This window comes from Magnolia sinica, chromosome 8 (assembly GCF_029962835.1).
Source record: "Magnolia sinica isolate HGM2019 chromosome 8, MsV1, whole genome shotgun sequence".
NCBI classification, from domain to species: domain Eukaryota; kingdom Viridiplantae; phylum Streptophyta; class Magnoliopsida; order Magnoliales; family Magnoliaceae; genus Magnolia; species Magnolia sinica.
In genome coordinates, this window is record NC_080580.1 from 91256184 (window position 1) to 91269199 (window position 13016).

General features: G+C 42.3%; 1 protein-coding gene and 1 long non-coding RNA gene across 3 annotated transcripts; both read left to right on the forward strand.

The window, feature by feature from the left end:
• The first annotated feature begins 1351 nt into the window (after positions 1-1351).
• On the forward strand, positions 1352-12484 carry LOC131253700 (uncharacterized). 2 transcript variants are annotated; one of them, XR_009175289.1, is made up of 9 exons: positions 1352-1758; positions 5519-5666; positions 5762-5912; positions 6041-6166; positions 6254-6334; positions 10807-10999; positions 11138-11161; positions 11247-11408; positions 12206-12344. XR_009175289.1 is itself a non-coding variant. In XM_058254823.1 (8 exons), the coding sequence occupies exons 1-8, from the start codon at positions 1573-1575 to the stop codon at positions 12418-12420; spliced, it is 1371 nt and encodes a 456-aa protein (XP_058110806.1). In that variant the 5' UTR covers positions 1354-1572; the 3' UTR covers positions 12421-12484. The 2 variants fall into 2 exon arrangements, 1 of the variants encoding a protein (XP_058110806.1); XM_058254823.1 differs by having other exon boundaries at positions 1354-1758; positions 11138-11408; positions 12206-12484.
• On the forward strand, positions 7315-10250 carry LOC131253701 (uncharacterized). Its single transcript, XR_009175290.1, has 2 exons — positions 7315-7550; positions 10170-10250. It is a non-coding gene; the product is annotated as an uncharacterized LOC131253701 (long non-coding RNA).
• Positions 12485-13016: the final 532 nt, after the last annotated feature.

A 13016-nucleotide genomic window follows, 5' to 3' on the forward strand; every position in this document is an offset into this window, starting at 1 on the left:
TGCAAAATTTCATGTTGAAAATCGGATTGAGAGTTCATTGTATCCTGAAGACAATTTGCAGATTTCATTCGTTTGTACTTGCTGAAAATTCCAGAAAAAGGGCAACAAATTTATCTTGAGAAATTGACTATTCAAGTCAAGCCTTGAATTCGATAGATCTGATCGTTTCGTTATCATTTTCTTCTATCCTCCGTTGTGTACAAAAAACACTTACATTTTTAACACCAACGCATATTACAACTTACATACTTTATATATGCATAGAGCTGTATATGAGTCGAGTTCGAGTCGAGATAGGCCAAGCTTCACTTAGCTTGACCCCACCATGACCCAAGCTCGAGCTCAACTCGACTTGGTCTTCGCGCTCACCCCTTTAGCGAGTCGAGTCGATCTAGGATTGAGTCGGATCAAGCGAGTTATTCGAGTCGAGTCCGGTTAATATTATTTTACATAAAGGTGTGCCCAAGGGTATGGAAAACATCCACTGCGGTGTACGTAACACCTAATCCGTTCACTGCCTTACCACGCTCACAAGTGGGTCCACCATCTTGTCCCACTTAAATGGAAAAATCCAAATCTGAACCATTTATTCAAATAATCTTTTTGTGGATGGTTAGGATGTTTGATCGGTGAGATCTTTACAAATCAGCCAGTCAGGTGGTACCTTCTAAATAAGAACGGCTCAGATCACCAGTTGTTGGGGCAAGAAGCGGCGAGCCTCCTCGACTTTAAAAATTCGAAATCGGATTGCGTACTGAGTAACTCAGTACACTCTTATGGTACTGAGTAAACTCAGTTGGACCCACCGTGAATATATGTGGTTTATCCACACCGTCCATCCCTTTTTCCAGCTCGGTTGAGCCCAAAGTAGAAGCATATCCAAAAATCAAGTGGATCATGCCGTACGAAACAGTGGGAATAATGATTTCCACCGTTGAAACCTTTCTAGGCCCCACGGTGATGCCTATTTGTCATGCAACCGGTTAATAAGATCACGGATATGGATGAAGGGAAAAAATAAATATAATCTTGATCCAAAAATTCTGTGACCCCCGATAATTTTTCAACGGTATAGTTCAATTCACACTGTTTCATGTGGTGTGTTCCGTTTTGAGCTTTGGATATACTTCATTTTAAATTCAAGCTCTAAAACTATCTGGGAAAATGGATGGACGGTGTGGATAACATATATAAATCACGGTGGACCTCACAGAGTTTACTCAGTACGTTACCACGCAATCCGCTTCCTAAAAATTCAGATCGGACCCCAAAAAACCTTAGAGTCCATCCTAATCTCCTCTCTCTCTCTCTCTCTCTATCTGCGCTTTGTACAGCAGCTTTTTCAGTTCTTGTCTGCACATCTGTCTCTCTCACTCTCCAAGAACCGACGGCCATTCTCTTTTATTTCAAAATCTCTCTCTCTCTCTCTCTGCAAAACCCTAGATCCTTTTGCTTTCGTCTTCTAGGGTTTGTGGTAATCTTCGATCCTTAAATATAATGGCGGAAATTCGCCGTACATGAGATGCAATATCATCCTGTTTTCTCGATAGGATCATTAGATTTTCGATTTTGATGGAGGGCAAGAGGATCTACGTTAGGCCGTGCTGCGTTCGACGGATTCACGCGAAGAAGCGGCCGCGACCCGACGGGTTCGTCAACAGCGTCAAGAAGCTTCAGAGGCGGGAGATTTGCTCGAAGCGCGATCGGGCTTTTAGCATGAGCAATGCGCAGGAGCGGTTCCGGAATATTCGCCTCCAGGTCGGTGATTTTTCTTTCCTTAAATTTTTTTTTTCTTGGATTTTTTTTTTTTTTTTTTTAGTTTTGCATTATTGTGATATTTTTGGTTTTTTATTCTCTCTGTTGTCGTTGGGCCCTCTTTTCCCTTCCTTTTTTTGGAGAATGATGTTTACATGTGCTGTCGTTGTTGTCTTGATGGTAATTACTGGTGAAAATGGGGAATTCAGTTGGAATTTAGGGAAATGAATGGCAAAAGGAAAAAGAAAAGGCTTCTTGATGTTTCTTGGATGAAAAAAGGTTCTGTTACGAACGTATACTATGTGACGATCGGTATGTAATTGAGGTTTCCAATTTCCGAAGATCACTATCCATCCAATTCATGGTTTTAACTTTTAAGAAGCCAAATGGGCACTTGGAATGCCTGCCATTGCTGCCATTTTTTAGAGTTAAAAGAGTCTTTATTTAATCTCAAGATGGGGAAGAAGTACAAATCGCGAGAGAGGCTTGAGGATCAAGAATTCTTTATATAAGGTCTTTTCAAGAACTATAAACCCATCGAGAGTCCTTAGGTCCTAAAGTCTCCACTGAATTCTTGGAGAGCCAAGACTTCTTTATATAAAGGATTTTCAAGAACTATAAACCCATTGAGAGTCCTTAGGTCCCGAAGTCACTGCTGAATTCGGGAGAACCAAAGCAATATTGGTCATAGAATAGACACGCTTTACCGAGAAGCATCCCAACCTTTCAAGTTTCCAATCTACCTGGCACTTTCTCCTATAAACAGGCTTCTATCCATACATTTGCTCAATGGGACTGAATTTTTCAGTTTCATCTTTTGCCAAAATCCCCTCGAAATGTAGACGTCCCACCACTTGATCCCTTGAGAAGCTGTTTGCATTGGGAGATCATTACTTTTTGATGTGCCACCTGGTACAAATAAGCATAAGCTTGAGATGTGTATTGCCACACTGCACATCCTCCTTGAACCATGTTCCTGAGCCATTCCCAATGCTAAAGTAATCTCCTTGTTAAAATTGTTTTCCACCTTGAACATTGTTGTCCATGATCATGACGCCCTGTACTAAAACACACCTCTCCACATTTCACAATATGGAGTTCATCGATCTTCGCTCCTCTCTAAAGGAAATTTCTTTGAACTCCATCCAGCCTATTAATCAATAATCATACTAGCTGGACATTGGAAATTTCTTTGAACTCTATACAGCCTCCTTTTTTCTTTTTTTTTTTTTAACACGCATACACACCACCACACACTCACGAGGTGGTGGGTTTTCACCACCTATGGGTGCTCAAACCCTTGACCAGGTGTTGAAACTCCCAAGAGTCTACCACCGGAGCAAGAGCAAGGACCCCGAACTCTATACAGCCTACTACACACAAATGTACGTATAGATACACACACATATACGTACATGCATGCATATTTATATTTGCATGTAGAGAGAGAAAGAGAGCACTTGTATTTGTTACTCATTAACAAATACAAATTAACAATTATAAATTTTTGTATAGTGTGGCCTACACTGATCGGTGGATTAGGATGATTTCAAAACAGGCTTATCCTCATGGCAGGGCCTACCAATTGGATAGTTTGGATGTCATATGCGCCTGATAGGTTGAAAGTTATCTGCTGAGTGGATGGTAACTTCTGGTCCATCCAGTTGGACTTTAGTCCTATATGTGTGTGTGTGTGTGTATCTATATCTAGACGTGCACACACGCACAAAGAGAGGTTTTGCTAACATCCCCACCTTCATGGAGGCACTATCAACATTCCTGATACTGTGGGATGTCCAATCATCAATTTGGATGGTTCATTCAATAGTACCATTTGGAACAAGCCATGGTGCAGGAATCATGCTGATTGAATGATCCTAACCCTATGATTGAGGCCAATTTGTTCCAACTGTCTATTGTTTCCAAGCCATGGATCACATTGTTGGGAATCATCAAACGAACAGTGCTGCTTTGGAATCATAAGCAATACAAGGTTGGATCTATCAGATAGATGGTTCAATATGATGATTGGGCCTATATTGCCTCTGCTCCATCTTAACTGTCCATTTTCCATGCTATTGATCAGATGCTTAGGATCATCCGTTTGGCGTGATTTGTGCACCATGATATATTCCTGGTTGTATGAAAGAATGGATGACTCAAATTGATGATTGGGCATCTCCTCATGTCAATTCAAAGCTTTGGGGATGTTACTAACGTCCCCAGGAAGGTGGGGACAATAGCAAAACCCTACACACACATGCATACAGATACATGGTCACCTGAGCTCACAGGAGACCATCTGTGCGAGCAGACGAAGGGCTGCATTGGGTGGGCCCCACTGTGATGCGTGTGTGAATCCACTCCGAACATCAGGTGTGTAACCCCATGTTAGGCCTAATGCCCAAAACTCAAGTAGATCCTTGATTTAGGTGGGCCACAGCAATAGAAACAGTTGGTAACCCCATCCGTGCGAGCAGACGAAGTGCTGCATCGGGTGGGCCCCACTGTGATGCGTGTGTGAAATCCACTCCGAACATCAGGTGTCTAACCCCATGTTAGGCCTAATGCCCAAACCTCAAGTAGATCCTTGATTTAGGTGGGCCACAGCAATAGAAAAAGTAGGGAGGGGGACACCCACCCTTGATTTTTTACAGGCCCCACCATGCTGTGTATGAGAAATCTAGTGTGTCCATAGGTGTGTCACCCAATGTTATGCCCAGGGCCCAAAAATCAGGCCATTTTTCAATCCAGAGGGGCCCTGGTGAAATCAAGAGTGGGACACAACAATAGTGGGCCAAACCAATAGAAACAATTGGGAGGGGGACACCCACCCTTGATTTTGTACAAGCCCCACCATGCTGTCTATGAGAAATCTATTGTGTCCATAGGTGTGTCACCCAATGTTATGCCCAGGGCCCAAAAATCAGGCCATTTTTCAATTCAGGTGGCCCTGGTGAAATCAAGAGTGGTGTTCGCTCCCAGCTGTCTCTCTTGGTGCAGCCCACCTGAATTACGGATTGGCCTGATTTTTGGGACCTGGCCCTAACGTGATGTGGCCCATCTAATGGTCGGAGTAGATTTCACATACACAACATGGTGCAGTCCACCCTGTATGGCTCAGTTTGCTTGCACGAATGGTCTTCTGCTGCAAGACACCATCTCTATAATGGATGACCAAGGGGATTCTGCTCCTGACTTCTTGGGCCTGGCGGGTATCACCAATTCTAACTTTGCTGAAGCTTCATGGAGTTGAATTAGCTCTTCAGAACGTCATCATTGCAGCCTGGTGACTGTCAAAGGTGTCTCAGCTGATGTCATTAGATGGGTTAAATCCGGTCTCCGTTGTTAGGGTGTTGCAAATTGATTGAGGAATGTGTAGACTTATGTTCCTTAATCCATGTTCGTTTAGCTCATATTAAGCGTGAGGTGAATTCATTGGTCGATTCATTGTCTAAGTAGCTTCTCGATCGTTGATGGTGACTGGTGTTTGTAGTCTTTTCTTTCTTCTTCTCCTTTTATATAATTTGAGTTATTAATAAAAAATAGATATTGTTGACTTTTCTTGTTTCTGATTATTTTTTTCTGAACGTACCATTATTTTTTCGTTGATGGTTTTATTTTTCAATTTTGCTCCCTGATTAACTACTAGTGATGCATTTGTTTACATCATTTTCAAACTGCCTTCTTTTCTTTGTTGTGCTGTATAAAATGCTCCTACAGTTATTCTTCTGTTAATGTTTTTCATGGATGCTTGTTTCAGGAGGAATATGATACCCATGATCCCAAAGGATATGATAACCTGCAACTGACTTTTCTGAAAAGGAGGTCAAAAATTATTGAAATAGTTGCAGCACGTGACATCGTTTTTGCTCTGGCACAGTCTGGCGTGTGTGCGGCATTTAGCAGAGGTCAGCACATCTTAGCAGTAGTCATAATCCTAGGGACGCATTCACAGAATATGGTTTGTATAACATGTCTTCCATTGTTGAACGTATGAATGCAGAGACAAACCGGCGGATATGCTTCTTGAACGTGACTCCTGATGAAGTCATTCGAAGTTTGTTTTATAATAAGAATAATGATTCACTTATCACAGTTTCAGTTTATGCTTCAGACAATTTCAGCTCTTTGAAATGCAGAACCACAAGGATCGAGTAAGTATAGCAATTCTCTTTTTAAAACTTCATTCATTCATTCATTCTCTTTTCTTCTTTTTCAATTCATTAGTTGTGTGGTTTGGCCTTGCGCTGACTTAATATATTACTTTGCCTGACTGATCTAGGTACATACGAAGGGGTAAGCCTGATGCTGGCTTTCCTCTTTTTGAGTCCGAGTCACTGAAGTGGCCTGGTTTTGTGGAGTTTGATGACGTAAACGGAAAGGTCCTTACATATTCTGCACAAGATAGGTGAAATATTGATCCTCTTTGTTCCCAACCTCTCCAATGTTTGTGATTTTCGATCTGACATTCCTTTTTTGTTTTGCTTTGCATCAGCATATACAAGGTGTTCGACTTGAAAAATTATACAATGTTGTACTCTATATCAGACAAGCATGTTCAAGAAATTAAGATCAGGTTAGCTCCTCTCTGTCTCTCTTAGCTGTTCTGCCACCCACATGGTGTGTCTATGACATCAGGGATCAGGCTGATCCAATCATCAGGTGGGCCACACTGTAGGGAACAATGAGGGGGAACTCCCACTATACAAAATGCCCAGATTGTGCCGCTCTCTGTGGTTTGTCGATACCATCTAAACTGTGTATTGAGTGTGCCCACAATGATGACAGGACATGCAGAAAATAAATCCGTTCCAATCATTAGGTGGGTCCCGCCACTTGAATTTGTATGTTTAAGCCCTTTATTCTACCCTTTCCTATTGGGTGGGGCCTACCATAGTGTATGCCATCCATGGGTCAGATCATGTGAGCCCCACCAGGAGGATGATGCGACACCCCCAAAAATCAGCCCAATCCAACTTTCAGGTGGGCCCCACCACTTTTTTTTTTCATTGTTTTCCATGTTGTGGCTTGTCTGATGGTTGGATTAGCCTGATTTTTGGGCTCCTCTAGCAACTTTTTTGGGGTGCAACTGATGGATGCTCCCCAGAACTACCTGTTATCACTGTAGCATTTGCCTACCTACATATGTACATGTGTATATTCATCGTGTTTGCTACTTGGTGGAAGTTTTTATTTCCTTGATGATTTGAATGTTGGTAAGTCCACCATGGTGCTCATATTTTCTAATATGTCTGAAGGTAGATCTCTGATGCAACTTGTCACTGTCCATTTTTGTCCAACCTTTCCTTGGTTTAAGAAATTCTACTGTAACCGCGCTATGAAGTAGGCTTTTTGGTTTTTGGACCCATCACTACGTCAATTGTATGCGATGAGCTATTAGCTGTTGAGAAGATCAGGACTGTGCTAGAGGGGGAAAAAACACTTTACTTTATACTGTCCAATTGAGTCTGACTCATAGTGATCATTTATCTAAGAATGACTCTGGTTATCAAATGATTGAACAACCAGGATCAATCGTAAGGCTGCAAGGGGTAAGCTCCACAGTGTTGATCGCCTTAAAAATATGAATATTATACTTGCAAATATGTTGATGACACAAGAGTTGATTGATCATCTTTCAATTTTAGCAACCCAACTGTTTGGTTGCTTCATTCTTGACTTCTTTGGAGTAAAAAAAGAAAGAAAGAAAGAAAGAAAGAGAGGCTGTATTACTGGTCAAAGAGATAACTTGGCTGGTGGTTGATCAGGAGGCTCATTGGTCACTGGGAGGGGTATTTTTTTTATTTTTTATTTTTTGAAAGATAACAATTGATATATTAAAGGAAAAACCGGAACAAAAGAGGAGAGAGAGTCTGCTGAGAAAGCAGACTCAGCTATACTCCTAAAAAGCGAAGGTCGAAGTCCTTTAAAAAAGATACATTAACAGCCCATTCTATAATAAGACCCTCAGCATCAGTTTGAGGTGTTCCTAAAGTATCTCCCATTTCTTTCTTCCCAAACAGACCACCAGATTGCAAGAATAGCCATTCTCCATAAACACTTTCTTTTCTTTCCTAAACTGACCCCTGCCAAGCAGGAAGGAGAAAATCCACGGAACCAGGAAAACACCAACTGATGCTGAACCGCGAGCAGCAATCTGGCAAAATTTTATCGATAAAAGGGTAGTGGATGAGTAAATGATCAACCGATTCTTCGTTCTTCATGCAACATAAGCAGATATTGACTATCTGCATTCCTCTTTTTTTCAGATTGTCCACCGTAAGAATCTTTTTCTTTCCTACCAACCAGCCGAAGCAAACTATTTTTGGGGGGGTGGAATATTTCCAGATATAAGGGGTCGCAAGACTGTTTGAAACTACTGTATTGCTGTGGAGATGAAAGTAGAACGATCAAACTGAAAATCTACTGGACTTATCCAGTCTCCAGATGAGATTGTCATCGATTTGTTGATTAGGCATTGCTTTATAGATGCAGAGAATAAGGTCCATGTACTCATTGATTTCCTAGTCTTGGAGATTCCTTTTGCAATTAACATTCCATTCCACCTTGCCGGCCGACACAGAGTAACATTCAACGATGGAAGTTGCCTTGTTTGGAGCTAGAAGAAAGATGATAGGAAAGCGATTTTTTAAAGGTTCGTCGCCCACCCATAGATCTTCCCAAAACTTGATATCATTGCCCTTTCCTAACTCGGAGCCAATACCTGCGAGAACTTTCTTTTTCATACGAAGAATGCCTCTCCAAAGATAAGATGCCCTATAATAGGAGTCCCTTGTCCACCACCCACCTACAGAAGAGCCATATTTGCTTTTGATGATGATATTCCAAAGAGAACCTCTTTCAGTCTCTAACCTTCATATCCACTTGCCAAGGAGGGCCTGATTCATGGTCCTAAGGTTTTTGACCCCTGCGCCACCTTCTTGGATGCGAGTGCAAACCTCATTCCAATCGAGGAGATGGAATTTCTTCTTGTCCTCCTTACCATACCACAGGAAGTTGCGTCTCTATTTATCGATAGATGCCAAAACAGAAATTGGACATCTAAATAAAGACATAAAATATAGAGGTAAGTTTGAAAGCGCCGCCTTGATAAGAGTAAGGCGACCTCCCAAGATAATGACACTTCCACCTGGCAAGATATTTCTTGAACCTGTTAGAGATCCTGTTCCATAGAGACTTCGAAGGCGGGCCTAAGCATAAAGGGAGACCCACGAAGGTGGTCGGGAAGGTTGTCGAAGAATAATCAAAGGGCGACGCATAACTGGATAGCTCTTCTTCTTCCAAATTAACCCCAAACATTTTCGATTTGGCCAGGTTAAGTCTCAGCCCAAACACGGTTTCAAAACACCGAATTGTTGTACGAAGATTTTCAATCTTGTCATGGGACACTTGCGAGAAAATCAATATGTCGTCAGCAAACTGAATATGAGAGATTGGATTGTGCATACTTGGCATAGAGGTACCACGAAGGATACCATCTTGTTGGCCTTTATGCAACATTCTAGCTAAGGCCTCCCCCACGATGAGAAAAAGGAAAGGGGATAAGGGATCACCCTGATGCAAACCTCTTGAGCTTTTAAAGAAGCCTTTTGGAGTTCCGTTGAGAAGAATAGAGAAGTGGGCAGAGCCGATGCATTCTCCCATCCATCCTCTCCTCTTGGAACCGAAACCCATCCGCTCTAGCATATATTGGAGAAAGTTCCAATCGACATGGTCGTAGGCTTTTTCGATGTCAAGATTACAGAATATACTTTTTAGGCCCGATCTGTGGCTAGAGTGGAGACATTCATTTGCAATGAGTGCACAGTCCACAATCTGTCTCCCCGGAATAAACGCACTTTGATTTGCTGAAATTATCTTTTCGATGACTTTCTTCAAACGAGAGATTAGAACTTTGGCTAAGATATTGTATGGGCCCCCTATTGATAGGTCTGAAGTCTCTGAAAGAAGCTGCACCCGCCACTTTTGGTACGAGGGCAATGAAGGACGCGCCGTGACCAGGAGAAAGTCTGCCTCTATTGTGGAATTCATGAACAAAGGCCATGACATCGGATTTGATAACATCTCAAAAACTTTGGAAGAAAGAGATAGGAAAACCGTCGGGACCAGGGGATTTATCTCCTCTGAGTGAATCTATGTCCATCTTCATTTCCTCAGAGAAGTGGGATTCGAGGGACGAGACATCTGCTTCGTCGATTCTGTCCACTTGGAGATTATCTAACCGCGGTCTTTCCCATTCTTTAGACGAGAGCAGAGATCTAAAGTATTGAATTGCCTGGGCTGCTATCTGATCTTTATCTTCAATGCACTCCTCATTTACTATGATGCTGCTGATTTTATTGGTTCTGGAGTGCATGCTAGCAATACTATCTTCAATGCACACTGTGAAGGTATTTTGTGGAGAATCTTCTATGATTTTTGCATAGAATCAAGCATTGCATCACAAATTTTACAATGACTGGGAAATAATTTTGGTGCATTAATGCATGTGATGCAAATCAAGGTTGGAAATCAGTAGCGAATGCAGACTGCACAAAAGCAAAAAGGCGGCATAGTGGAAAACATGTTTGGGGTTGATCCCCGCCCCCCATTTTTGAGGAAGTAATGGAATGCATTAAGGGTATGTTTGGACTTTTGATTTGTGGAAAGCATGGGAAGGAAATGCCATTTCATGAGAAACTTTATGATGCAAGACAATTAACCATTTGCTCTAAAAGCTCGAACTAATAGAGCATGATTAATTAATCCCTTTATCTAATAGCCCAGGTCCCATATCCATGGGTTAGGTCCTTGGCCGAACCCTCCTCATGGGCCCCAAATCACATGGGTTCTGCAAGCCGCCTACCCCGAGTGTGCCCCCGCATCCCACAGGCTACCCCACTCGAGCCCAACCCTATTTAGAAACAGGGGAAGTGGAAATGATTTGTCATTCTGCCCTAGATGGAATATCGTGTTCTTATCTGATCTCCTATTTCTGGATGTTTGGCATGTCTATTTATCTAACAACACAATGTTCTTCTGTAACAGTCCTGGCATCATGCTGTTGATATTTACCAGAGCCAGCAGTCATGTCCCACTTAAGATCCTATCGATAGAGGATGGCACCGTTCTCAAAGACTTCAACCATCTCCTTCACCGTAATAAAAAGGTGGACTTCATAGAACAGTTCAATGAAAAGCTTCTTGTCAAGCAGGAAAATGAGAATCTCCAAATTCTTGATGTAAGCTGTTTCCCTCCTCTTCTTTTTTTATCCTCTTCTTTTCCTTTCCCTTTCAAATTAAAAGTATGCAGCGGTTTTCATAGGGTTCATACCGTTCTCTCCCTGCTGGGATTTGTAATATGTAGTCACTTCTTGCAGGTCCGAAATTCTGAGCTGACAGAGGTAAGCAGAACGGAGTTTATGACTCCGTCAGCATTTATCTTCTTATATGAGAATCAGTTGTTCTTAACGTTCCGGAATAGGACAGTTGCTGTTTGGAACTTCCGAGGGGAGCTTGTGACTTCATTTGAAGACCACCTGTTGTGGCATCCTGATTGCAACACAAACAACATTTATATCACCAGCGATCAGGATCTTATAATCTCTTACTGCAAGGCTGATTCTGATGACTCATCGGCAGAAGGAAATGGTAAGATTTCTGACTCGCACGTCCTTTTCGTTTTCAGGCCAATTCATGGAACAGTCCAATGATGATTTTGGACAAGAATGGAGTTTCACTAGTTTATGAAATGTTGTAAAGGTTTTCTTCTTTTCCTTCTCTTTGGAGCATGAATCACAAGTTTAGGTTAAAAAGTCAACAGTTTTGGCCAAAACTTGAAAGAGCAAACGAGGTGGTGGAATGAGTCACCAACTTTCGTCTTCAAGAGTGTAGTTATTCTCAAGCACTGGGTTCTTGTGGAGGGGAATTATTATTACAATTATTTTTAAGACTGGGTTTTTTATTACTAATAATAATAATTATTATATTTATCACTGACTAGTGGTGCCGTGCTGGGCAGATGTGGGGTCCACAGTATGTGTATGCAGGCCCTTCAACATGTCCTTCACGCACATCAACCTCATATTAACCATAGGTGCCAGAATTCAGCACAATCAAACTCTCAGGGGGCTGCAACAAAGGGAACAATCTGATAGGGGACGCCCACCCTTCATTTGAACAGGGGCCCGCCCAAAATGCAAAAGAAACCTGCTTTTTGACCCCTCCAGGCAAATCAAGCGTGGGTGTAACATGTGCAGATGCATGTCAGTGTGTGTGCGAGTGCTTGTCAGTATGGTGGTCCCTATGCCCCATTATTAGTTAGCATTGAGTTTCTAACCCGTGGATGTCAGTGTGTGTGAGTCTGTGTGCGCACGTGTGTGGGCATGCCCACACGTAGGCTCTGGTATTATAAGTGATTAACAGCATTGGTTTCTTTGTGCGTGCAGCTGGGTCTATCAACATCAGCAATATCTTGACGGGTAAGTGCCTTGCAAAGATCCGAGCAAGCAGCAGCAGACCCACCAAGGCTGATTATTGTTCGAGGATTCGAAATACCGTTGCAGAAGCACTGGAGGACATAACTGCTCTCTTCTACGATGAGGAGCGCAACGAGATATACACAGGTAATCGGGAAGGTCTGGTGCATGTATGGTCCAATTGATTTGTTTATTCACCTGGAGAGCCCCACACAACTCCCAAAATGAAAGGAAAAAAAAAAAAGACAAGTTGGATTGTTGGGGGCTGCATCCTGCTGCTGGGCAATCTCCGGCAAATGTATCATGAAATGCTTCTCTCTCTCTCTCTCTCTCTCTCTCTCTCTCTCTCTCTCGGTCTGCATCCTGCTGCTGGGCAATCTCCAGCAAATGTATTATGAAATGCTTTTGTAATTGTTTCCCTCCCTCCCTCCCTGATTTATAGTTTTATTGTGTTGCTCATTGAGGTGCAATTCATTATGGTTTAGCAAGAGTAGATCTTTTCAGAAAAATAGGAATTAATGGGGTCCTGAGCCGTGGTAAATGTAGAGCTTGTTGATGACACCATATCTAGTTTAGAAACCCCAAAACCGACCGATAAAACTGTCTAAAAGACGGCCGCAGGTGTTGGAGTGGGTGGGCCGAAGCAGTCCATAGATCCGCTCAGTGCCTGACTATTTTGGGGGGCTTCGTGTTGGGACTGGCCGTTTCAACGGAGTGTTTGTAAACCCCTAACGTGTGCAGTTCAAACTGCAAAATAAGGTTAATCGATTCTTATTATTAG